General features: G+C 37.4%; 2 protein-coding genes across 2 annotated transcripts in view; one reads left to right on the plus strand and one right to left on the minus strand.

The window, feature by feature from the left end:
- Positions 1 to 802: 802 nt before the first annotated feature.
- On the minus strand, positions 803 to 7,896 carry ptgesl (prostaglandin E synthase 2-like). The gene is made up of 7 exons (XM_055224118.1): positions 7,588 to 7,896; positions 6,270 to 6,458; positions 5,118 to 5,173; positions 4,839 to 4,991; positions 4,316 to 4,516; positions 4,138 to 4,255; positions 803 to 2,934 (listed from the first exon to the last, which is right to left on the minus strand). Exons 1-7 carry the CDS (start codon positions 7,864 to 7,866, stop codon positions 2,806 to 2,808), a joined length of 1,125 nt encoding a protein of 374 aa, XP_055080093.1. The 5' UTR covers positions 7,867 to 7,896; the 3' UTR covers positions 803 to 2,805.
- A 14,134-nt stretch (positions 7,897 to 22,030) lies between these two features.
- The window catches only part of LOC117375948 (ral guanine nucleotide dissociation stimulator-like), a 44,085-nt gene continuing 38,514 nt past the window's right edge, over positions 22,031 to 27,601 (plus strand). Inside the window, exon 1 of the mRNA XM_033972335.2 lies at positions 22,031 to 22,851. Coding sequence (XP_033828226.1) covers positions 22,756 to 22,851 — 96 coding nt within the window. The 5' untranslated portion in view covers positions 22,031 to 22,755. The remainder of the gene's footprint in view (positions 22,852 to 27,601) is intronic.

A 27,601-nucleotide genomic window follows, 5' to 3' on the forward strand; every position in this document is an offset into this window, starting at 1 on the left:
TTCTTGTTTTGCTTGTACCTTGAGAGGGCACTCTAGGTGCATTGGCCACTACAAAAAAAAAATCTAGGTTTTATAAATGACTACAGGGGATAACTACATTCACACTGGTTTGGTAGGAGGGGAGATGAAAACCTTAGCAGTATCTGCTCACCATTGACCCTCAAGTAATGTTTACGCTCACTAATAAAGTTCCAAAGGTTGTGGTGTCTGCATAACCTCTATTTGAAACACTACTCTACAGCATTTCTCTCTAAATGTGTGCAGTGTTTCACATAGTCATAATCACATAGTCACAGTAGCAAAAAATTGTACTGTAAGAGTAACGTTACTTCAGAAAAATATAGAAGTACCAAAGTAGTGGCCAAAAAAATGACACAAGTACAATTAAAAAGGCATTTGAAAAAACTACTATTCAAGTAAGATTAACTGAATGAGAAATTGTCAGAACATAACATGTGTTTTATAATTTGAAGGACAAAAGATTAAATAATGCACAAAAAGTAGTATTTTCAAATAACAGACTACTAAATAAGACAAACTAAATCATATCTGAAGGAGAGCTGCAAAAACACAAATGTTCAAATTACTTCACATTGTCAACATACAACTCGTCATTCACAATGGGTGTACCATTACTTCACTAAAACTACTACTCAAGTAGGAGTAAAAGTATGTGACTAGAAAAATACTCTCAAATTTCTTTAAAAAAGTTACCCAGGTAAATGTAACTACTGCCCACCTCTGATTTTAAGACAGATGCCCTTCCACCACATAACCCCAAATAAACAACCATGTTCTTGGGTTTTTGCTTTTATTTTATCTTTGTACAACATTTTTTACACTTGTTGCATAATGAACATTCACCACAGCAACAGCCATATCCTAGAATCATCTTCATGTCAGAAATCAAAGTGATTTTAACTGCACATTTGTCCCGTTAATTGATGAGTAAAATAGAAGTACTAACTTTACTTCACTAACTAAACAACTGTTGTGTCCTTGGGCAAGACACTTCACAGTTTACCTTTATGAATGTGTTGGCGCTACCAAGAAGAACTTGTCAAATAATTTTGAAAAGTGCTATGCTAGTGCTACAAGACAAATGCATTGTTTGAATATTTATTGATTTAGGTCTATTGGCAATGGCATTTTGAAGAGGCACACAATTCAGAAAAATTTACAGATCATAATCATAATTTACATTCAATTTTTACATTTGCAAAGCACATAAAATTGCATATTGCTTTTACTTATTATTTCTGATACAGTACCTCATGGTCCTAATGATGCCATATAGCTGTATTTCTTCATTATTTTGTTTTCAGTAAGTGCTTTTGTCATGTTTGATTCAAAAAGCTGTTCCATATTTCAAATGGGCAGTTATAGGCTGGAAGTGTTATACAGTATATGCATTTGTAAAACGCTCTAAAAATGACTAAGCATGGGTTTGAATGTGCACTTTTCTTGTGGGGGTACAGCACTTCTCATCTCCATGGAGATATTAGCGCTTTACCTGATCAGTTTCACAGTATGGCATTAAACTTATCCATCTTGCATTTTCAATCATAGGTGTTTTTATTGCTCACACATACCTTGAAAAATATGCATTCTTACGATGAGGGATAGTCACATCATGGTCCATTGTGACATTCAATTGATAGCAATAGAGATAGATAAATGTAAAGCTCACTGCTGAACATTTTGAGATAAGGAATAAGATCTCTAAAGAAACAGGCACGTGATGGACACTCCACCAGAAAAGTTATAAAGTGGATCTTAAAGCCAATGACTTGAATTCGGGATATTAATGTAGATATGAGTAGTTTTGTCAATGCTAGACTGATTTACTGCAAACAGTTCATACAATTTACTTCTATGAAAGTTTTGTAAAAAGGAACTCCCAAGAAGCTATCTAAGCTTGTATGGCCAACAATATTAACGTGATTAGAGAGGGGGTATTTTACTCCTATGGGATATTAATTGCTAATTAATAACATATTTCAGACATATTTTAGATTGACAATGCTATATTTGCTCTAAACAACGTATCAACATGTTTTATAAGTTTCACTTTTGTTTTTGACGCTCTGAGTCCCTTTGCTCCCCACAATAAGTCACTCCATATTCGGAGCACTAGCTTAACACGGTCAGCGTGAATGCTGCCAATGAAACTACTGCACATCGCATCAGGTTTTGAAGTTATTGTATTGTTTTGATTCATGCTTTTGTATATTTAAGAAAAATGACCATGCGGGAGCATGGGCTTGTGGGCGGAGCATTGGACTGAATCTTACAGCTAACAATAAGGAGGGTTTGAATAAGGCCCAGGAGAGATCGCCATTTTACTCAAACATGCACAGATGTATCCAATACCTCTTCAGGCATGTTTTTGATGAGGGAACAAGAACAATGTTATTACACGCAGAGAGTCAAAATAAAAGTCAATTTTGCATAATACCCCCTCTTTAATGCTATTTTTGGCTGGTTTGATGATCTTGAACTAAGACAAAATAGTGTGAATGGTATGAAGACAAATTTTTTCACCCCGTCTTTATAAAACATGTTATCTTAAATGAGAACCAGTATATTCAGACAAGAAATACTCTGAAATACCTTGAAACCAATACACCCATCAAGTAAATAAATCTAAACAAGTCAAAACTACTCCACAACATGAATATGCTGAACTCAAGTAATTTCAACTAAACATCTGGTAAAACTGTATCTTGAGTTTTGCTTCACTTTGAATTAGTGGATTATACTTGATGATTGATGTTAAATGAATGATCCAGTCTTTAGTTGGTTTCACTGCCTCCCCTCGTGGTTCTGTGTGGCCCGCTCCATTCGTTTGTACCAGTGTTTGACTTTGGTGTTGTTCATCATGTCGTCGAACGCCTGCAGACCCTCCATCACACGCAGCACGCCGTACACCGACTGAGCAGAAGAGACGAGAAAAGGATGGAGAAAAATAAGGTTGGAACAAATGACAACTAAATGGCAATAAATAATATAGATTAACAGTCCTACATTAAGTAAAATTGACTCTTGGTAGAATGCCATCTCCTAAAAAGCATACCTGGAGGTGTGTTTTGATTCATTCACACATGTTTGAGTAACCCTTTATGATTATGCTGTCAACATCACATGCTGTTCCATCTTGTGATGTCATGAAGTGGTAGTTTTCAAGTTAACAGCTACTTTTTACCTTTAGTTCAGCAGAGGTTGGCAATTCCAGGGCTGAAATTATCCAAATGATTCTAGTGACGGTGTATGGAGTTTAAAAATACAGCAGAGCACTTGCTGCATTACCACATGACATCACAAGGTGGAACAGTGTTTTCAGTTTTATAGAATAACTCAGCCTAAATACGTAGGGTTTGTGTGTTAAACAGGTATATTTTTGATGAGGAAACATCATAACATAGATCATAAAACAGCGTGATATGGGCACTTTCAAGTAAACTTTATTCTCCTGTTTGCAAGACGCCATTGCTCCAAAAATTCTTGTCACCCCCTACCCCCATATGCGGTGAATGCTTTACACATCATCGTTCTCCAATTATTATTATTTTCCGTGATTCTGTTATTTTTTTATTAGTTATACACGTAGGATTCGACAGAGTAGCGATTTTGGAAAAAGAAAGAACCTGTAAAGACAATGGCCTGCTATTGTGAACTGTATCTATCCATAAAAGGTGCCAACAACATAGTCTGGCAGAGCGGCACTTTGTTGTGATGCCGTTTATGGTGACGTTTATTTTAAGTCATTTTAGGTCAATATTGCAATTTAAAATGTCTATATGAATGGTTCTGCTAATATGAAAGTTGCTCTTCTCTGTGTATTCTGAACTCTCAACACAAGGGGGAGCCTGTATCTTCGCAAACAATGAAGTTCAACTGTGAAATCTATTGGAAATATTCTAAACTTCAATGTCAATATATTCATTTTTCATAAAGTCTGTAGAAAATGAATGGGAATTTTCCTTCCGGAACCAGTGGTGGGCACTGCTTGGCTCAATTATTCCAACTCCCTAAATTTGTATGTCATGTGACCTCAAAGAAATTACTATTAAAAAAAACTTGTATGAAAATACATAGAGCGTGATTCAAATTAATTTATGTCTCTTAGGGTCTCACTAGGTCTGCGAGGTTGGGGTGGTCTCCTCCCATGAACTTGCGCTTTTTGCCGATGGCTGAAATCCAATTGTTCACTGCTTTGTACAGGTCCTCTCTCACGTCGTCCTGGAGGTTATGTCTGAAAAAAAAAGAAAAAACATTAGAAACTCAAAATGAAAAAGCTTTATCTATCTCTTACCTGTTCTTGAGTCGTTTGGAGATGAGAAACATTGCCGCCGCTCCCACATACTTAGCGAAGAATCCCTCGAAGGGACCGAACTTGCCCTCTCGTACGATGTAGTCGAAGGACGCCAGTGCCTCCCCAGTGGTCCTGTACACGTTTGGAGAGATCAGGTGCACTAGCCAGTCATCTGCCCACTGACGCCACTTCCTCTCCTCTCTGCAAAAGGAAGTGAACAACAACATTTCACAATAAAAGTGAATAATAAAAATAACTAAGCCGCAAGTGGCCATGATGATCCTTGCCAACGTGTGCCAGTTATGGAATTACCGCTATGTATGTCATATCTGCTTTTTGTGTCCAACCAGGAAGTTAAATTATAAACACCACGAAAATGGTCAAACTATAAAAACTTACAAAAGATTTTTTGTAAAATCTTGAATATAATCATATTAATTGTGTTTTAGTAAAGTTAATATTACAACCTATGTGCACTTTAAACTATACAAGACAAAAAAATTACAAAAAGGACCAAACTCACTTCTGCATGTCTTTCTCTGGGTACAGCTGCAGTGTTTCGGCCTCGCTCAGCATCAGCCAGTACTTGTTCATGTATTCTACCACCTCTTTGCCACTGTCATTTTTAGACTTCAGCTCAGGGTAACAGCGAATGATCTCTGTCATCGACTTATCCCTGCAAAACACAAGCACTATAATCTGTTATTATTGAAGACAGAATAAAATCAAAACAACAGCACCACCTTGTACGGTCCAAACTTATTCATCATCATTCATGTAATTAAATACACTTTGCTCTTACTTGGAGATGAGGTGAGTCTTGATTGAGCTAATGATGACAGAGGAGTCGTTCAACTGCTGCAAAAAAGAAAGGACATGTTTTCATATAAAATGCAATTTAACAAATAAAAAAAAACATAAAATGAAAACGAAACCCCTGGACGGCTTCTAAAAGTTGGACCACAATTGTCCCTCACTACAACGTGGTTCACCTTGCTGTTTTGTGCAATTTTGCATGCTTTTTACATTGTATGAACATGCATTGTGTCCTGCGTCCTGAGGGGACTGTAGACCATTGTCAATCAATCTCCTCCGTGCCGGGTCTCCTATACAGTACAGAATGCATTCACGAAAATTTACATAAATGTTTGATTGCTAGCAGTGTGTCTCTGAAGTGCTGCATGTTTGCATGTTTTCTTCCCAACAAAACCCACAATGTCGATGAAACGTTCTGCATCGAAAAAGGCTATTACAAAGGTTTGAACTTTGAGAGTGTTTAAACAAGAGAGAAATGTGAGAAAATGCTAATGTCTGTCTGAGAAAAGTGTATAATGTGTGTGGTGAGGGGTTTTACAGCCTTAAAACATATATAGTGATTGTAAAAAATAAAGCTGAGTACTTCACCTATTGCAGGTTATTTTTAGAATGTAACCTCCGCAATAAACGAGGGATCACTATATATGACTTTTTCTGGTGGAGGGTTGTTGCTTTGCCTGGAAGTTTCCACAGTGTGGCATTCATTTTATTTGACTTTAATACATATAGAAAATAAATTAAAGTTGCAATATCTACCGTTTTTAGAAGGGGGGGGTCCGCTACCAGCTTGTTTTGCCTGAGACGTTTCACAGAGTGCCATTAAACTTTAATATGTTGCATTTATTTGCTTAAAAATGCCTTGAAAAACAGGAAGTGTTACAGTGAGCCGAGTCACCACTCCACAGATCTGACCTATAAATGGACCTGATTATGTCACCTGCTTGTCTGAATGGAGATAGGTACGATAAAGACATAAAGACAAGCAGGTGGTGAAAAAAATGATAAAAACATTTGCATAGTGCAACTTTAAGATTGTTTACCCTGGTAGTTGTACAGTCCAGTCCCAGAATATGGGAAGTTTTTGGAAGGTTTTTGAATAATGTCAAGACAGTCACTTTAATCCAGTGTTTCTTCTTACCACGTCTTCATTGACCATGAGAATAGGCACTTTTCTGTATGTGGACCACTTGATCTCCTTTCTCATGACAGGGTTCACCTCCACGATCTCGTATGGAAGCCCATGGTAGTCCAAAAAGGCTCGGACTTTACTGCAGAATGGGCAGGTCTTGTACTGGTACAAGACCAGCTTCATAGTGCTCCCTTCCACCTGAAAAGAGAAGAATCAGTAATATTACTAACCCAGTTCTAATTTATGTACATTTACTTATCCCATGTACTGCCCATATTTCAAGTATTTTTGTATTTCAAGCACCAGGGAATTAAAAATGTATTACATTTGTTCATCATTTTCAAAAATGACCTTTTAGTGTAAAGATTTTATCATGGCCACGTATAAATTGTAAAAGCTAAATGTATATGCTTTAAAGGAGTACCATGTAACCTTTTCAGATTGGAGTTCCGTCACCTACCTATGGAGAGATTGTACTGCTTTGCCTGAAATTGACCACAGTTTGGATTTGAATGTATTTATATAAGATGATAACTTTTTAACCTGCATTCGTACTGTGAGCAGAGTCTCTATAGATCCGACCTGTAACTTGGATTGGTGGCATCACCTACTTATCCCCAAGGCTATGGATAGGCTAAATGTCATACTGCGGATCATCCAAAGAAGAACAATAGCATCTCCATGGTAACAAGCAGACAGCTGACTCGCCACCGTAAAAGTTACATAGTGGTCCTTTAATGAAATCCACCTATGCGGGGGAAGTATTATGCATATGCATACTGCAGTTTGCCTACAGAGCCAATCGTTCTGTAGACGACACCATTAACCTGGCCCTTCACTTCATCCTCCAGCATCTGGACCCCCGGGAACCTACGCCAGGATCCTGTTTGTGGACTTCAGCTCTGCGTTCAACACCATCCTCCCTGCTCTGCTCCAGGACAAGCTCGCTCAGCTCAATGTGCCTGACTCCACCTGCAGGTGGATCACTGACCTCCTGACGGACAGGAGGCAGCGCATACGGCTGGGGAAGAATGTCTCGGACACTCGGACTATCAGCACAGGATCTCAACCTGGAGCTTAACGCCCAGAAGACAGTGGAGATGATTGTGGACTTGAGGAAAGTCACAGCCCCCCTGCCTCCGTTTGTGAATTGTGTTCACAAACGATGATTCTGATTCTGATGTTGTTTACTTAAGTTATAAAAAGTTAAAATACACATTTGTTGTCATTGTACTGTACTGTGGCAATTTATTAGAATAATATGAACACTAAATATTATTATGCAATTATACTTATAATGCACTACTTTCCCACGTATAATATTTACCGGTGCTGCCTGCTCCTCTTGTGCAAAGTGCTGTTGTTGCCACTGCTTCACAGTGTGGTACAGTCCCAGTCCTCCTCCGAGCAGAAAGGAGCCCAACAGTCCCCCTCCTGTGGCCGCTGTCCGGGCAGACAGAGCCAGCCCTGTCCGCGCCCTGGAGCTCCCCTTAGAGTAGGCCCGGTTCACAACCAGCCTGCCTCCGGTCCCGGCCCGGAGAGACAGCGGGGAGTCCAGGAAAGTCCAACCGACCTTAGCCAACGCTCTACCGCAGCGGGCCGCCATGATGCTTTACATAAAATCTCATCAAGTATCGCGAGATAGGGACAGAGTTCGTCTTTAGTAAACAAAACGTGCCTCCTATGCACCGCCTACATCACACAAGTAGTGACTGTAGTAATTATTGGAAATAGCCATAAACTTTTTGAATTACTATGGTCAAATTCTATATGATTTTTTTTCATAAATATACTAAATATACTTTAAATTACTACCTCTGGGCAATGGACACCATTCTTAGCCTACTGTGGCCAAAGTCCATGGTGAAAATAATGTTTACATTTGGGAAAAAACTGTAAAGTAATTACACCCTATTTTCTGAATTTCTGAGCATACCGAACACCATAGCTGTCAGAAGAAAAATGCCTTTTGGATCTTATTGCATACTTCCATGCTTTAAGCAGCTTAAATGCGGCTAAAACAGCTCTGTGGAGTGTGTGGATGCAGTCAGTTTGACCTCTGAAATGTCAGATGATGATGGACTTTCAGCCTATATAATTGTTTCCTGTTACATTATAATTGCTGCAAAATCATTGTAATTGTAGGTCTATATCATATGATCCAAAATACAAAAACAAAATTATTAAGATATACTGTTACTTAACACTAGGGTTAGAAATGGACAGTTAGGTGTACCCATGCGTCTCAGAATGATGAAAAATTAGACATTTAAAGGTAGAAGAAGGTATTACATCTTTTGGATCTTGAAAATACCTCAAAATGTTGACAACTTCGGGAACAGCGTTTGGGTATAAATTCAACCTCCTGTTTTGTTAAAAATCGTAAAAATTTGTATTCCCGGTGATTCCCTCTCACTCGGTACGTGGAGCCTTTAAGACCGCTCTGAGTGTGCCTCGTCTGCCTGCGTGCTACCCCCAGTCTCAGCAACAGAGCAGCGGAGGAGGCGAGATTTCCCCGAACATCAGGAGCATCCATTACGGACAAATCACACTACATCTTCCACGGGATTCACTCTCCTTTTCTGGGATGACAGTTGGGGACAGCACGGTGTCTTTTCTGTGGATTAGCCCTATCATTGGGGCGTTTTTTCTAGGATTTTTCCGAGGATTTTAACCGGGAATGGGCATGATCGGAGCGGGGGATAGATGAAGCGACTAGGAGACAAATAAAAAATTGATTCGGCGTTAGCAGCGCTAGCGAGCTAACATTGACTAGCCCACGTTATACGTTGTCAAACTGGATTTCTGTCATTTCTAATACGTGGAAAAAGCATTTACGTGGATGAAATGGCAGATTTGTAATGTTTTCATGTGAATGCAGCTAATAAAAAAGGCGACGGGAAACGATTTTTTGAGGAAAATTAGCCGAGGACTTGACTAGCCCCCCCAGAAGTAGCGAAGTGAGCGCGGAGGTTAACGGGGTTTCGGGGGATGCTGTGGCCGGGAAAGGGGCGCACGATGTCGGCCTGAAACCAAGAGAGGACACCGCTCCAGGAAGGTCATGCGACTGGGAGAATGATCATGCTGGAAAAACAGGTGAGTGCACTGGGGTCGTATTTAAATGGACGCTGGCTCATTTGAATTATGCTAATGAGGCGTGGTACTTGGCTTTAGAACATCTTAAATGGACAAAATAATGGCTAAAATACACCAAAAATCAAGCAAAAAGTAAAGAAAATGCACATAGGGCAATGAACAAGTAGAACCAGTGTGTGATAAAATCATAAACAGGGTAAATGCTAAAATGAAAATGCTACTGTAAAAGCATAGACATAAAGGTAACAGGAATTTAAGCAAAACATTCTGGTTATATTATATAATGGAATCTATAATATAACTATGCAATGTGTTATGTAAAATGTTGTAAAAGTCCATGAAGGAGAATGACAAGCATCCATTTTAATATTGGGTTGGCTCAGTTAAATAGAATGATAGACATTTTCCATAGCAACTAAAATTTTATGTTTTTTTTAAATAGGTAAAATGTTCTCACAATGTTGCATGTAACAGGAAGTTGAAACCCATGGATCAAATCAGGATCGCAAAGAAACTGTATTATTATCAATTTATAAACAAGGACTACTAAACGCAAGACCAGTATCACTCTATGCAAGACCAGAAATATGAGCATGGGAAAGTAAGCAGATCTGGCAACAATATTAGTGAAATCATCTGGAACCTATTGAGACAGAAATCTAAATTCATAACCTCAGACTTAACCAAGAATTGATCAGGCTAAATGTTTGATTTTGGGGTCAATACAATACTTCATGGTTCAACAGAATTCAATATAATGAATTAAGACTAAACTAAAACCGCTAAACCTATCCAAGACCCCTAAATCTAACCATAGTTGAATATTAACATCTAAAAGAAAAAAACATACATTCACAGTAGAATAACTAGGCCTCCACCTAATTTAAAGGTGCAGTAGGTGGTGGGGGTCTGCCACCTGCTTGCCTATCGGACGATGTTCTTGCTGTGTCTAAAATGTTGCATTAATTCTACTACAGGTGTTTTAACTGCTCAAAAATACATTGAAAAGCATGAATTCGTACTGTGAGCACGTCACCTTTCTTGGGAGACCTGTTTCTTTGCATGGATATAGATATGTGTAATGCCATACATTGGAGCATTTCCGACAAAATAATAACATCTCCATGGAAAACCATTGGTGGACCCCAAAAAAGTTAGACAGTGCAGCTTTAAAATGTTACTAAGACAAACTAATAAAAAAAAGGTTTAAGGTTTTAAAACTTTAAGATAAAACCTGACATAATTCTAAGGTATTTAATTAATTAACTTACTAATAGTAATTCCTTGTATTTGTGGGAAATCTCTACTAACAAACTAGGATTAAACCAAAAGATCTCTGTTCTATTTATGGTATTAAAGCTGTAATTGAATCATGCGGTTCAGCTCATTTGAATAATGCTAATGACTTGTGTAATAAGCGTAGAGTTTATTTAGCAGGTGTCAGAGTGATTTCAAAGCCTGCCTGAATCTCCAGCTGTGGACAGATGTTCTGGTCTGCACCTGTCTGTACCTCCTATGCAATTGCCCCCTCCTCTCTGTCGCTCCAGACACTCCATATTTAGACCGCAATGCTGCTATTTTTAACACTAATATGTGCTTTCTACTGATGACAGGCTAGAGACTATGCTAGAGTTTTTGGTCGTCTACTGTGTTTGCTTTTTCATACTTGTGCTTAACAGATTTTATTTTTGTAAATTGATAAAGGTCAAAATTGACTCTTGTGAGGTTTAAGCCATGTTAGAATGTTGTTACCTTCACAAAAACATACCTGGAGTTGTGTTTCATTCACACATGTTTGAGTAACCCTTTATTATAAGTCTGTCTACATCTCCAAAGCTCAAAATGCTCTGTTCCACCCTGTGATGTCATGTAGTGGTAGTTTTCAATTTAACAGCTACCTTTTATCTTTTGTTCAGTAGAGATTGGAAATTCCAGCTCTGAAATGATCTGTATGGGTTTGGTAGGGATTTGTTGTGCCTCTTTTTGGGCTTACACAAAGAAGAAAGCCCAAATAAAATGCACTTACATTTCTGATTGGGGTCTGGTCTGCCACTTGCTTGTCTCTATGGAAATCTTTTAGCTTTTTCTGGCATGTTCCTTAGTATGGCATTAAACACAGCTATCTAACATTTTTCAATTATAGGTGTTTTATTGCTAAAAAATACATTGAAAAACAATCATTCTTACTGTAAGCAGGGCCAAAAAGTCGCATTCACAGGACAGAAATGAACCTTCCCTGAATACAAGTATGAGATCACATAGACGAGTATACACCCATGGACCACAATGGCACCAATCTGAACGACTGAGGGATTACACAGATATAAAGCCACATAGAAATATAAAAGAAAGTACTACTATTTAATGTAAATCACATTCTAAAGAAATAGTGTTTTTTTTATCCTTTGCATTAAAATCTAAATTCTAAATCTAATATGACTATTGCTTTTCCTATAGCCTCTTGTTGTTGTGTTCTCCACTCTGTTGGATGCACTGGCAGTGAGTGACTTCCTGCCTCTTAGACTGAGCTCATAAACAAAGACAGAAACATTAATAAAACATCCCATGGAGCAGACGGCTTGGACAAAGAAGTCTTAAAGGAACATTCAGTTTGATTCAAAGCAGTGGATTGTCCTGACATATAGATTTTACCTGATGTTGTTTAGCTGTTGTTAATGAACCGGTGAATTTCCGAAATGTTTAAAGCCAAGAATCAATTTGGGAGTTTTCAGCTTGAGTGGGTGTGAGCAGAGCGGGTAAGGGGAGATACATAAAAGAGCAAAGTTGAGGTTTTTAGTTGTAGTATCTTAGTTGTATCCTCATGGAAAATCTGTTTTCATTCTTCTTGAGCATTTTGAATAATTATGCATATTTAGTCACATTTTCCAGAGCTGAAATCTGCTCAGCTCTTCATCCGGTGGTAGTCCATCAAGTGCACCTCTCCGTTTTTAAATTACGTAACTAGACCTGTCATGATAAATACTATATTGTCTTATCATTCAATATATGAAAGCTGACACAATATATTTTTGGGGTCAATATTTATTATATTTTTCTTTGCACTGTTGAGATGTTTTTGGTTATTTTTTTGGCTATATGATAAGATTTGAACTGTAGAAGGTTGAATTAATAATTTGTATGACTAATTACAGATGCAAACTAACTCCTAAAGTTTTCCATTTCTAATAATATTGTAGGTTTAGAATCATTTTTGTGGTTTAAATCTGCTTTTGGGTTATTGTATCACTGATTTTCTTATAATAATAATTTCATCACACCATAAGCAACTAACCACTTTTGATGTTAGCAACAATTTTAAAAAGCCTGATGAAAATTGCTTCACTCCTCATTGCGCCAGCAGCTATTGAGTTCTTGCACCCTCTGTAGGCTAGTCACGATAACACATTTTGAAGTGAAGTATATCGTTGAAGTAAATATAGACGATAAACGGTAATACTGAAACCAAAAAATAGAGCAGAATTCTCTCCCAAAAAGTATTCTAAATGTCCAAAATTGTAAAAATAATTATAGGAAATCCGCGAATTAGTCTACTAGTCAACTGTAAGAAATAAAGTAGTAGACTTTATTTCTTACAGTTATTGTATATGTTTTAAGGCTGTAAAACCCCTCACCATACACTTTATACACTTTTCTCAGACATGCATTAACATTTTCTCACATTTTTCTCTTGTTTATTTAGTTAGGAAATAGTGACTCGCGTGTATTTCACAGTTCCACTGACCGTGCCTCTTCGTCGATCGAACATTTATGTAAATTTGACAAGCTGAATGCATTCTGTACTGTACAGGAGACACGGCATGGAGGAGATTGATTGACAATGGTCTACTGTCCCTTAGCCAATCAGGACACAGAACACAATGCACATTCAAATGCTGTAAAAACACATGCAAAATTGCACTAAAAAAATCAGCGAAACAGCAAGACTGCGAAAGGTGAACCGTGATATAGCGAGGGACTATTGTAGAGTGCTTTGAGTGCCTTGAAGGTGAAAAAGCGCTATTTAAAATGTGACCATTTAACTTAGTTTTTATTTATGTATTTGTATTTTTTAAATTTGTATTTTTTAATGTATATATATATTTTTTATTTTATTTTATTTTCCTTATATAGAACTGTACAGCTCTAGTCCCAACCTCTCTCTCTCTTTGCCATATTCCCTTTTCTATTGTGTGCCGAGAGATAAGGCCCTCGTGTTGTGACTTCACTAAGCCCTCCTCTCCTCTCCGCTCTAAAGTAAACGCGTCATAAATCAGGCGTTTCTCTGCTCCTCGGGCTGTCTCTTTCTGGAGCGCTGTACTCTCACAGAGAGAGAGAGAGAGTAACTGCGCTGGAGGCCTGTCCTTGGAAAGTTGAAGTGTTTTAGCAGAGTAGCAGAGTAGCAGAGAGCACCCGCGGCCCTGTCTGCAGCTATGCACTCACTCTACACTGCCTGCATTTTACATTATATTTATAAGAAGGACACAATATTTGGGCTGTATTTGCTCGGAGTTTTGTTCAGTTTTAATGTTAAGTAGTGAATGTTTTTGGAGAAGATTGGTTCTGCGTGCATAGCTTACATTTTTTAAATAAACATTCTGACTTATTATTATTCTGACTTATTTTGGCTGCAGAGGGTAAAAGATAAAAAAAAAATATATATATATATCTTGTGTTATTCTGCATAAAACTGCTAACTTTGTAGTTTACATCTGTACAAACATATTCTGAATCTGAAATGTGATTCTTGTATTAGTTTGACAGCTCATATTTCAGTCTTTTTGTCATTTCTGCTGAGTGAGTTTAAAATGTGAACTTTAAACAGAATCCTATTATCAAAACATAAATCTCAAATCTAATAAATATATTTTTAAAAATAATAGTCACAATCCCAATGTTCTTCCGAAAAATCACAATTTGATATTTCCCCCAAATCATTCAGCCCTTATCTAAGGCCTTATATAGTACCACTACATCGATTCCCATAGATGTAGTCCGCACCCCACATGTTGAGATTTGCTGAAGTGCAGTGTGTACTCTTCAAATACTTTATATACTAATCTAACTAGGTGAACTATGGATTATGTAGCTTTTCTGGTGTTGGGTTTGTCATGCTTGCTATCACGAATAAGTTATTGCCTTGCCTGGCATGTTTGAGTATGGCTTTTATGTCTGCAATGATATGAAGTTTTGAAGTGTGATATACTGCTGAAGTAAATATATACAATAAACGATAATATTGAAACTAATTTATGCCACTGACACAATAGCCCAAGAGCAGATTTAAACCACAAAAACTATTTGAAATGTACAATATTGTTATAAAGCCATGGGCTGCAATAAATATAAAGCAGAATGAAACACCTTAGTACTTAGTTTGCATTTATAAAGAGTCATAGAAGTTATTTATTTAACCTTCTACAGCTCAAGTCTTATCATACTGCCAAAAAATAACCAAAAATTTCTCAATAGTGCAAAGAAAATGTACACACAACAAATACTGACCTCCAAAATTGTTCCATCTAACATATTGAACGATAAGTCAATATAGTAATTAATGTGACAGGCCTTATGGCATGTAACAAATGTGTCTTGCATTTATTCAATTACAGGTGTGTTTACCTTGAAAATGCATTTTATGCTGTGACAGAATTTGCCTCTCCATAGATCTGAACTGTAACTTGGACTGTTGGTGTCATTGGCTTCTCTTCATATAGATCACATATGTCAAACTCAAGGCCCGCGGGCCAAATGCGGCCCTCCACGTCATTTTATGTGGCCCTTGACAGGCTAAATTAAATGGTAAGATGGTCTTAAAATGTCATTTTATCAGGAGATACACAGTTACATAGCCATATTTTTCCATCTAGACAAATCCATATGCAATATCTGTAACTTGAATAAGTAATAAATACAGAAATAATGAATAAACGAGTTAAAAAAGTAGTAGTTTGTTATAGTGACCCCAAAAACACATTGTTGCCCTAAAAGCATTTTTGGATCACTTTGAAAAGTGTAATATGTATTTCACACCAATAATTTTGCACTATTCCCTAAACTCCACAACACTGGTGCACTTGTGTTTTGCTAAAACAAGTGCAAGTGTTTTGTTCTCTCTTGTGTGTGACCTCTGTGTGTCGGTAGTGTATCTCTATTGTGTGTATTGTATGAGTGATGTATTGTATTGTGCCGGGGCTCTATAGTGAGTGGGACAAAGGCATTTCTCTGTGCTTTAAACACCAGATAACATCACAGCTGCACAAACTGCTCCGCTAAAGAACTTCAGCGATTCTCAACACGTGGGGCACGGACAGCTCATTCTGGGCTTAGAAGCTTTAGCTTAAAGAGGGGTTATTATGCATAAACTTTAAATGCCCTATGTTTTTCATTATTCTGCTTTTTATTGTAGTTTTTTACTAAAGAATGTACCGTATTTTCCGCACTATAAGGAATCGGAATATAAGGCGCACCTTCAATGAATGGCCTATTTTAAAACAAATTTCATATATAGGGCGCACCGCATTATAAGGCGCATAGAATATAAACTACTGTAGTAGATGAGGTTGTGTTATGAATCCACGAGATGGAGCTGCGCTAAATGGAATGTCAACAAAACAGTCAGATAAGTCAATTGGTCAAACTTTATTAATAGAATATAAAAAAACGTTCTGAAAACTTTGTTCACTCACAAAACAAGTTAATGCATTCACAATATAGTAACTCTCAAAATAGTGCAAAGTAATAACAATAACTCAAAGTTGTACTCAAATGTTAATGTCCATATTCACAATATCTCCCAGCCTTGTTTAGTTGTAAACAAGGTGAAACACATGAAAGAAACATGTAAAGACTCACTTTTTCAGTTCATTCCTCATTCACGAATCCCTCAAATTCTTCCTCTTCAGTGTCTGAGTTGAACAGTTGGGCGAGCTCATTCAAAGTGCCTGATTCTGTCTCATCAAAATCGACATTATCTGTGTCGCTGCTGTTGTCTGGCAGTTCAGTGACAATTCCTGCCTTCGTGAAAGCTCTGACCACAGTTGAGACTGATATATCAGCCCAGGCATCCGCAATCCATTGGCAGATTGTGGTTTATGTCGCCCGGTGCTGACTCCCCGTCTCCCCGTTATTACCGCTATTACTTCGGCGACACCTCCTGACTACGGGTGTCATAATTGACCAATATTGATCCATATATAAGGCACATCGGATTATAAGGCGCACTGTGGGTTTTTGAGAAAATTAAAGGCTTTTAGGTGCGCCTTATAGTGCGGAAAGTACGGTATATGGAAAGCATTTAAAAGCAATCTAACCCAAGACGGTGGTGTTATGACCCAGCTCAGCTAGGGAAAGGGAAGTAACAAAATGAAATTAAAATGGGAAATGGTAAAATAAGAAGTAATTTAATTAACAGGAATGGTAAAGGTAAACTAAACAAAAAGGGACTAAACATATATAAACAAAGTGTACCTTTGTTTTTGGTTTAAATCCTTGCAAGGTAAAATTAACTAAGCACAAATTTCACGATAACAAAATCTTGCGAAGAAACAGAGTCAGTACTGACGACGAAGTGTCTCATCACAAAAAGTCACCACCCCTGTAGAGACTGAACCAAAAGAGACACGCACAAATTGGTATACTGGCCACACTCAGGCCAGCAGCCCTGAACAGGTGTCCACAGTCTTCTTAAATACCTCCAATCGCATCCAAGGGGTCCAACAGCCATGATTTTGAGGAAGGAGGAAGACTCAGGGATGAACACAAGAAACATAATGTATAATTACTAACAACAAAAACAGCTTAAGGCCTAGGGCCGTAACAGGTGGGTCAATCTGTGCATGCTGTTGTTGGTCCTTGGGCAACACACTTCACCCCTACTCACATCACATATGTCATGATTGGTAGTGGTGGCTGCCTTGTTTCTGTCTATCCCAGGACAACTGGGACTATCAATGTCAATGATAGAGAGTACCAACTCTGGAAAAGCAATTAAGAAGACAAATGCATTTAAACGGCAGTGCACGATTTGTTCCATGTAACAAAGTAAAATTAGTTTTGCCTCAGTGAACCAGGTAGTGTGCTGTTAGCATGCTAGTTGTCATTAGCAAAATTTCACTCTAGCCTTTGAAAGTTACTGTATATACTTATAAACTCATTGCAATGAATAATTAGGTGGCTTGCAATGCCTTATGAAAGTGAGAATTAAATTTGGACCACTGCAAACTAGTGTTGTCACAATACAGCACTGAAATTTCCACCTCGATTTTGAGACTAAGGAAAAGACTCAATACTCAATACTAATTCTGACACCATAATAATAATAATAATAAAAACAGTCTTTCTTTATATAATAGAATGTAATTTTCATTAGTGTATATAAGGCAAGGCGAGTTTATTTGTATAGCACAATTCATACACAAAGTAATTCAAAGTACTTTACGGAATACGAACCCTAACCCAAACAAATCAAGACATAAATACTCACACATAATCATCATGAAATGGACATTAAAAGAGCAGCGTGCAGAATAAAAACGTTTCAGTCATATGCACAGCTAAAATGATTTCAACTAGGGATGGGACAATATTAAAATTTAGACTCACGATTATTATGACCAAAATAATCGATAACGATATTATCACTATAATTATTAAACCAAGGCAGTATAATGTCCTCATATGTGGACACCAGGATCTTGTAAAGAATTTTTTATTTTTTTTATTGTGGCCCAGACAACTCAAAATGTGTTGTCCACATATGTGGACGTCATGTCCTAGGAGGTTATAGGTATTCAGATTAATTCATAGTTGTTGTAAAACCATGTGCCACTGCTAGCAAGCTGTGCAATCAACTGTGCAAAATGCTGTTCAGTTAGCGCTAATCTAGCAATAGCAAAGTCGACACAAACATGTACCATTATTCATACAAATCCAAACTAACACAAACTACATTCGATAGATTTATTTCACATGGTAGGTTACTTACGGTGGATATTTTTGTCTCAAGTTTGGAGAACAATGCAGGGTGGTTGTCTCGTAAATGCTCATGTAAATTGCTTGTGTTTGCCCTCAGAGCCGCAGCTTTTTTCGGCAGGCTCTGCAGATTGGTGGCTCATCTTGTTTGTCATGTTTTTCAAACCCATAATAATTCCACACATCCGTCTTCACCTTCTTAAGTAGAGGATATAAATGTGTGCTGTCACTGGGATCCAGATCCACTGCCTGCCTAGCCATGACGGTGACTGACGGTGATGAAGAAACAAGTTTCATTGCTATGATAGAGGGCCCCTTTGTGGGCAAACACCAGAACTACATCTAAACATTGTATTGAAACCAGAAACATGAGACAGTCTGCTGCTGTAAAGGCGATTATAATCGTGTGCTATGATCACGATTATTTAAAAATGCCACAAATGATTAATTGCGGACATTTTTTATTGCGATTAACGATATTATCGTATATTGTCCCATCTCTAATTTCAACATTGTCAAAGTAGAGGCCTGTCTCACATCTTCAGCAAGACTGTTTTTTTTTTTTACAGGTTTTAGCTGCATAAAACAGAAACTCTGATTCCCCATGTTTAATCCTGACACCAGCAGGAGGCTGGTCCCTGAAGTCCTTCGAGTGCGAGATGGTTCATATGATACTAACATGTCGGAGATGTTGTTGGAGAGACTTGTACACAAGCAGAGTTGCTTTAAAGTCTCTTCTCTGAGCCACAGGACAGAGACCTGAGCACAGGACTTATGTGTTCGTACTTCCTGGTTCTAGTCAAGACCTGAACAGCAGTGTTCTGGATGTACTGCAGCTGTCTGTCTGTCTGTTTATTAGTCTACGTGGTCTTATACTTGTTCTGATACAGCTCTAGATAATTCTAAAGCTATTCAGGAAAGGTTGTGACTTTTTTAGAATTGATACCGGCTTAAATGGGTATCTAGTTTCAATACGAGTTTAGTATTGATTAGTATTTGAGTATCTGAAAAAAAAAATACACACCAATACTACTGCATTGTTTTGTGCTTGTATTGCGTTGGCTTATACATTATTAAATCCTGGTTCAGTTCTCATTCGGTCTGGATTGTTTTGTTGCTAATCAGCAGCTTTGCTGTTCTACACAATCATTCAAACGTTTTATATTCAGACATTGACAGCAGACAGGAAGTGCTCATGAAACCCACCGCCTCACTTCCTGTTCGTGACAAAGGCAGGACAAGGAGGAGCAGGTACAGAACCGGACAGTTTATGTTCCATTGTAAACAACACAAACAAAATGGTCTCTCAAGTCTTAATAGAGCTTGTAGGTTAGACTCCCGTATGTGCATGTCCTCTGTGTTACTGTGGCAGAGTTGAATCCTGTCTCCTCCTCTCAGTAAGGAGGTTGTGGGTTAGACTGCTGACATCTCATGCATATACAGATGAAACTGGAGAATGTGCATGTACCTTAGTGAGTTATGTAGCCTATATTTTTTCTACTTAATTTCACATAAGCTCAAAATAAACATTACAAGTTTATTGCCGGGGTAACAACACAAGTGAAGACATAAATCTTTCACAATGCATGGTTCCTCCACTGATTTACATTGTGGAGCCATAAGCATTTTTGTATTTAGACCTGCATCTATAGTTTATTACTGTGATTAAAATCCATAATTAATGACTTTCCATTTCTTTTCCTTGGCTTCCCGTGCAGCCTGAATCTTAAGTAATATTATAATGCATTTTAGACCTGTTTTAGTCCTGGGTTAGGCCTGGTTTAGACTTAGTTTAGTCATGGGTTAATCCACATTTAGTCCTAGGTTAGAGGGCTTGTTTAGTCCTGGGTTAGTGCAGGTTTTGTACTTTATGGGTAGACCTGTTTTAGTTTCATGTTTGACCTGGTTTAGTCCTGGGTTAGTGTAGGTTTAGTCCATTAGGTGTAGACCTGGTTTAGTCCTGGGTTAGTGTAGGTTTAGTCCATTAGGTGTAGACCTCGTTTAGACCTGGGTTAGTTCAGGTTTAGTCCATTAGGTGTAGACCTGGATTAGTTTTGTGTTAGACCTGGTTTTGTTCTGGGTTAGTTCAGGATTAGTCCATTAGGTTAGACCTGCTTTAGTTCTATATTAGTCCTGTCCTGGCTGGTTGTTGTGGGGTGTTCTCTTGAGCTGGTGTAGTAGCCTTTAGACCTGGTTTAGTTCTGGGTTATTCCAGCTTTAGTCACTCTTGATTAGTCTAGTATAGTGCAGTTCTTGTGGGGCGTTCTCGCTATCAATGTCTATCAGAGGACCTGATTACGTAGTAGCTTAGACTTGGTTTAATCCTACTTTAGTATAGCTCAGAGGTACAATCCAATATCTCATAATAGAAAATCACTGCATATACGTTTATCATTCCCCTTGTGTTTTGAATAGGACCAGAGCTGGAGGACAATGGCATTTCTTCAGACTTGGCTTGGTTCTGCGTTTCCATGGTGACGGCTCTTCCACAGTTTGAGACGGGCAGTGAATTTTAAAGCGTTTCCCAGCAATTCCTCCGTCCCCTCTGTCTGCTTTATTTATTTAGTGACACCACATCCACACACAGCGCCTATACACTTGGCCTGTTTATATGTTTTAAGTTAAACAGGTTATTAGCAAGTGAAAGAAGGCAGCATTCTTGGTTTTGCTTTTGTGCATTAGCTAAATTGTAAAATATTTAGTGAGTTTAGGTCTATAGAGTTCAGCAGTGCCCGCCCATGTCTGGATAATGAAAATCACATTCATTTTTACGATAGACTTTTGGAAAAACTAAATGTGAAAGACAGAACTAGTTCATTTTAAACTGTTTGCAGTGGTCCAAAGTTATTCCTCACTTTATTTATGCATCCCGAGCTTCCTAGTTATTCACAGTGATTAATTTATAAATGCTTTTCACAACTCTCAGAGACCAGAGTGAACATGCATGCTATAATTAGATGGAAACAGCATGCAGATGATTTATTTTGACCTCAAGAGCTGCTTATACACTATGTCTGTACTAGGACAAGTCATATTTTGCTCAAATACATGAAATAAATCCAATACCGGGCCTTTAATCATGTAGGCTGCAGGTGAAGCAATTTTGTGTGGAATATATTAAATATAGAAAAACTATACGTGGCCGTGATCTGTAATCATAGACGGTTTATATTAATGTACATAGCTAACCTGTTAGCAGCCGCGTTCCAAATAGGGAGTGAGCATGGGCTCCGTCGACTCCAACTCACTTTACATTGAAAAATTAGCGTTAGCAACAGGTTTGATTGACAGTTTTGCTAAGTGCCTGCTCCCTACTAAACCAGCGGTGCAGGTGGGAAGAGGCATTACCGTCAGCTGCCTCACTCCGGATTGGCTCTTAGGTTGCCATGATACTTGCGGCCAGAATTCTTGGTCAAATGAAAATAAATAATAGTTTGTAATGTTTGGTGGTACAATCTTTTTCCAAACAATGAAAGGCTCTATATTGAGCAGTTCAGTATGCAACCTGTATTTACTACATTATATTCTACTTCTAAAACTATTTCTACAACCTCAGCTGCACTCATTAGCAACGGTGTTAGGTTGGTTTGTGGTTCATTGGCTCAGGTCTGGTCTTGTGTTGCATCATAACAGAGAGAGAGAAAGAGAGAGAGAGAGAGACAGCTGAGCAAGTTGTGAAATGAGGAAGGGCAGCTGCAAGCAGTGACAGACCAGGAACAATACAAGACCGAACCACAACTACTTATTCTACTACTACTACTACTACTACTACTACAGATACCACTACCATTACTTCTACTACTGCAATTACTAATACTACTACAGTCACTTCTTACTAGAAAATGCAAGACAGAAGGTTTTCACATGGATTTATGAGTTAATTACTTTTTCTCACCTGTGTGGATTTGAGATACGCAGGGAACAATTGGACTACTACAATTATTAGCGTAATAAGTTCAGTATCACACAATTTTGGATTTTTTTTTACCCTTGTGTTGATGGATATTTTTTTTCTGGCTTTTTTCTTATTCATGTTTCAAGAAGTCATAGTGGTAATAAAGGTTTGTACGTAATTATTACTACTATAAATTGCAGTAAGATTGTAGTATTTTCAATTAATGGTTTAATCCTTTGTGAAAATGTATTTTTCTATAATCTCTTTTAGTTGACAAGCATGCTTTCTAATTCCAATAAAATATTAACCAACCTGGGACCATAAAAACTGTCTGTTGCTAAATTAGCCAAGACAGTCAAGACTGCATAAAAGATACAACGTTTTTTTGTTTTGTTTTTTCCAAACTTCCAAAAGTTTCCCAGAAGTGACATTGTTGGAGCTCCAGCCTTAGGAGGAGACCATGGGAGGACTTACATGTTTTAGTGTTTTGGATATCATTGTGTGGACAGTTTAAATTGGAGTACTTCTTGGAGGATGGAGGTGAAATCTCTGTTCAGTCTCCACCGAGCCCTGGCACAGCCTGTTCAGATGTGTATGTTTGATTTCCACGTGACCATCCTTGACGACCTGGTGAGCAAAACTAACACACCACATAATAATGCAATATGCGATATCATTAATAATTAACCTATATGGCGCCACAGACTACAGTTTAAAATTCTGTACAAAGAAGTAAGTCTGTTATATTTTGAGGTGACAAAAATGCCAAGCAGAGGTTTGTGTAATAAAACATTTAATTATGTAGAAACATATAGATAGTTAATTTCTCTATTCAAAATACTATCAGAGTTTGCAGGGCTCTAGTGGTTGGAACATTAGATTGAATGGTTACAAAAAGTAGTAATGAAGTTGATGAGTTGTGAAGAGAAACCTTTTCAGGAGCTTGTATGATCTAAACAAGTCCTGATGAAAGTCAGATTTTTAACACTGATTTAAGGTGGCACTAAACACCCACCAACTCTACCCACAACTACATTTCAAATAGAGCTGCTAAACTGAGCTAAAGAAAAGAGTGAGGGGAGAATCGAACCTGGAACCTTCTTAACCTCAGCCACCGTGCCACTGTGTGATGTCACATACTACTTGAAATTTCCTGTATTTTGTTTTGGACCAGAAAACTGCAGTTTTACCTCATTTGCACTAAAATGACCAAAAAGTGACCAGGAACAATAGATCAGGCTAGACATCATGTACATAGTTTAGTCACAAAACAGATGATTAATGTTTACTTCTACTTTAAAAACATATAGGAGCCATGCTAGAGTAAGGTTTGACTAAGTATACAGGATGACAAGGGCTGTATACTCTATACAAAAGATTTGGGACCAACAATACATTGTTCTTTTGATGACAAGTTTTTAGGTCATTGCGTGGCACTATAGAAAATTACTGGGTTGTGTCATGAACTACATTCTTCTAAGAATTAGTATTGGATGGAATTTATAAACATTATAATTCTCTTTTCATTTAAATGATTAATACAGGAATTGATACCAATTACAAATACTGGAAACTTCCCCAAAGATGAAAAAGGTACCTGGATTACAAAAACACATCTTATGTTGGTAATGGAAACAGAAGTGCATAATATAGGAATAAAAACTGTTGCTACTGCTTTAGAAAAGAAAGTAAAAGTGACCTACCACTTAATCTCAGGTCAAATCTTGTATTATGATGTTTATGTATAGACACTGATGGTCTCAGAGGACATGTGTTTGATTTAAAGTCAAGAACAGAACCCCACCTCCTGTTTATAATTAGAGCTTCTGAATGCCTCTATGCCCTAGACCCATTAAACAGGGATTTACTGTCTCTGAACATAGTGCTCATCACGAACTACACTGTTGTCACAATACTAACATTTTTATACAACTTCACTTCATTTTAATAACAGTATGTAGTCTCATAGCAAACTCTTGTATTGTTTATTTCTTCTTATTTTTACTCACACTTTGAATTAGGTGTGCAAATATTTATCGCAATTTGATTGATGTGTGGTCATAGTCACCAATAACTGTTCCCTGGTTTAGGTATTTTAAAGGTGAGCTATGTAACTTTTGGGAGATCAGCCAACTGTTTGACTCCATAGACATGTTACTGCTTTTTTACACCTTCAAGGCACTTTGCATCAAGTAACTATTCACCCATTCACACACACATTCACACACACATTCATACACCAGCGTATGCAGACACTGGGGGCAAGGTGTGTTAAGTGTCTTGCTCAAGGAAACAATGACAGCATTCATCTGTGTGAATTTCACCAACCTATGGGTAACAGTTTTTTGTCATGTTTTATTGTATTTGTATGTTTTTATCTAATTTGTATCATGTTCAGTGTCCTTGGGTGTTTTGAAAGGCGCTTATAAATAAAATAAATTATTATTAACTGAATCTGACCATTCTACCGATGATGACCATAAATTAAATGCCATATTATGTGGCATTCTATGAAAAACAATAACATCTACATAGACATAAATGTGGCAGACCCTCCACCAGAAAAGTTACATAGTTTGCCTTTATTGTGTTTTCCATAATGCTGCGTCTCTGTAGTAAATCTGAATTGCCAGTGTACCTGTTGCGTCTCTCTCTCGAGTTTCCTTGTGAACATGCTAAGTCTTGCCTTAAGTCTCAGGAGAACCACTGCTCATTATCAGCATTATACAGATAACGCCCAAACAACAATAAAACCCAACTCCAGGAGAAGGAAATTACATGACAATAGAGGTTAGCAAACAAATATATAGAAGTATGAATGTTGTTTTAATGATATGTAAAATTTGAATATCAAGTTTATTTTGTTTATAATACACAATTCTGCAAAAAGCTGAATAAAAATTATTATGGAAAAGAACTCTAAATAAGGGTATAATTTAGGACTGTCACGATAATTACTAATAATCAACTTATCGCTTAATATATGAAAGCTGGAGCAATATATTTTGGGCCTCAATATTTATCGTAAGTACTTTGAAAATGAGATTTGGGGTATTTTAAGCTGTGGAGGGGTGAATAAGTCTGCTATTTATTTGTTGCAGCTCAGGTTTTTTAATGAAACTGTCTATTTAAAAATGGTTTACTGGCATTATCTTGCATTCTTTAAATCTTAATAAACAGCATAGTTGTTATTGTGACAGGTCTAGTATAATGTGTTTTTTCTGCACTTATAAGGTCAGTTTTACAGTTATTTGTCTAATACTTAAATACTTAAACCTTTGTTTGTTGACTTATCGGGATACCCTACTGCAAAAAAAAAAAAAAAAAGTAAATATAGAGATATTAATATTTGTCTATATCGCCCACCTGTACATGACAACAACTGCTTTCCCAAAAACTCATAATATTAGCATGTATGTCCAGATGGTTGTAGTCTATAGCTGCTTTTCCATCACCTTGTTTTTAATGCACATTTTGAAGTATCGCATTATTAACAGGAGGTGTAAAAGCTAAATATCCAATTTGGAACCCTTAATTTGCATTAAAATGTATTTGCTTGCTTCAGGTCGATTTATGTGCATAACAGATGTTTTGGAAGGTGGAACCGCGTTTAGCTGCATAACCTAATGAAGCAAATATAAAAACCCACGTGACCATGAGACTACAGCCTACCTGCATTGGACCAGACTGGACACAAGTGATGAACAAAGCTCAATTTATCCCATCATGCTGGTTGTTTTTGACCCAAAATCTTCCGGAGGTATAGTCAAGCATTGCAGCACTAGAGCAATGTGTGCGAAGTTTTGTAGATGACACAAATCTATGCAACAAATGGCTAAATAACAGAGAATATGCGTCTCTAGCAAAGCCAAATCAAAAAGATTGTGCACGATTTGCCCACTGCAGGATTAGCAGTATTATAATAGAGCAGACAGGCAGCTTCCGTAACCAGGTAACCAACATCCACTTAAACACTAAGATAGAAACGGAGATTAAATTGCATTTGTTACGCAATTTTCTAATGGGAATTCTGGAAATATGTGCATTTTATATGGGTGAAAAAACTGATTATTATAACCAGGATTTACAAATCTTACTTTTTCATATACTTTTTATTGCCCAGGAAACCTTTTCTACTTCACACAGTATATTACAATATATATAAAATATATATACAATATAAAGTTTGGATGAGAAACATAAACAAACAACTATCAGGGACAGACAACTTTATGCAATTAGAGACATTGTTTGGTGAGAACCTCATGGAGACAACTATCTGTGGCTATCCCAGCCAGTGTTTCTCTATCGTGATTCTTTTTACACTGTTTGCAGTGGTCCAAAGTTAATCTTCACTTTCAATATTCCTAGTAGGAATTGTGCCACAAGATCTCGCACGATCAAATTGTCACGAGACTGTGAGCACATGGGCCAAATGATGTTGCAAGATTTGGCACAGGCATGAAAGGGTTAGGCCTCGCCGAGTCTCTGAAAAGTTGCGTGTCTTGAGCGGCTGTAGCTAAAAAACACAGAGACATATTCTGAAAGAGAACACTTTAAACTCTGTCCCAGTTTTTGTTTCATAGAGATGGCACCAATATTGATGCAAAAGTTGGTCAAAACGTTTGCGACAGAATATAATCAATTATATATGCATCTAATTCTCCTACAGACAGCACAAAGCATGCAGTGTTTTCTTCACTCAAACATTGTTTGAAAAAGCTCCACAAAGAGATATTTAGGCTTCTTCATCCATAACTTAGTTTAAAGTAAGAAAGAAGGAGAGAGAGGTGCTCCTCCTCCTGTATAGCTCAGGCAGCAATGGGGGAGAGGGGGAGCAGCTGGAGCGACATAGAACAGGAGCAGATACAGGTTTAGTTTAATCATTTGAATAATAAAAATGTGTAGTGTAATACACATGTATTTGATATTGAGTATATTGTAATAATCAGTAGTGATGCATGTGGATAGTTACATTGCAGAAATCTTACTTTAAATATTGAACAAAGTCTGATTATGCATTTAAGTTATTAAAGCATATGATGAAAATGACTTAATTTGGCTTTATCAACAAATAAAAACACATTCACAATGCAATATACAAGAACAATAAAGAAATAAACATTAAGTTGAACAAAATTGTGACTTGTTAGTGTTAATTATGTCAAAATCTCATCTCATTCTGGTGAAGCCTATCTTGTGTCTTGTCTTGTCTTGTAAAAATTCTGTCTCATCCCACCCCTAAATCCTTGCATCCAAATTATTCACCTCGATGGTTTTCTAAGAGATTTTCACAACTTCCAGAGGCTAGAACAGAGCCATCACAGTAATGCTAACAACCACTAGCATGCTAACAGCGTACCAAATTTACTCCCTGGTT

Source organism: Periophthalmus magnuspinnatus, chromosome 9 (genome assembly GCF_009829125.3).
Source record: "Periophthalmus magnuspinnatus isolate fPerMag1 chromosome 9, fPerMag1.2.pri, whole genome shotgun sequence".
In the NCBI taxonomy this organism is placed as follows: domain Eukaryota; kingdom Metazoa; phylum Chordata; class Actinopteri; order Gobiiformes; family Gobiidae; genus Periophthalmus; species Periophthalmus magnuspinnatus.

Excerpts from the sequence above, each read along its gene's own strand:
- ptgesl (XM_055224118.1), bottom strand. The coding sequence starts at position 7,866 with ATGGCGGCCCGCTGCGGTAGAGCGTTGGCTAAGGTCGGTTGGACTTTC. Across the intron at positions 6,459-7,587 it reads AAGAGGAGCAGGCAGCACCG|GTGGAAGGGAGCACTATGAA; the intron begins GTAAATATTATA and ends TTCTCTTTTCAG. Across the intron at positions 4,517-4,838 it reads CCAGAGAAAGACATGCAGAA|AGAGGAGAGGAAGTGGCGTC; the intron begins GTGAGTTTGGTC and ends TTCCTTTTGCAG.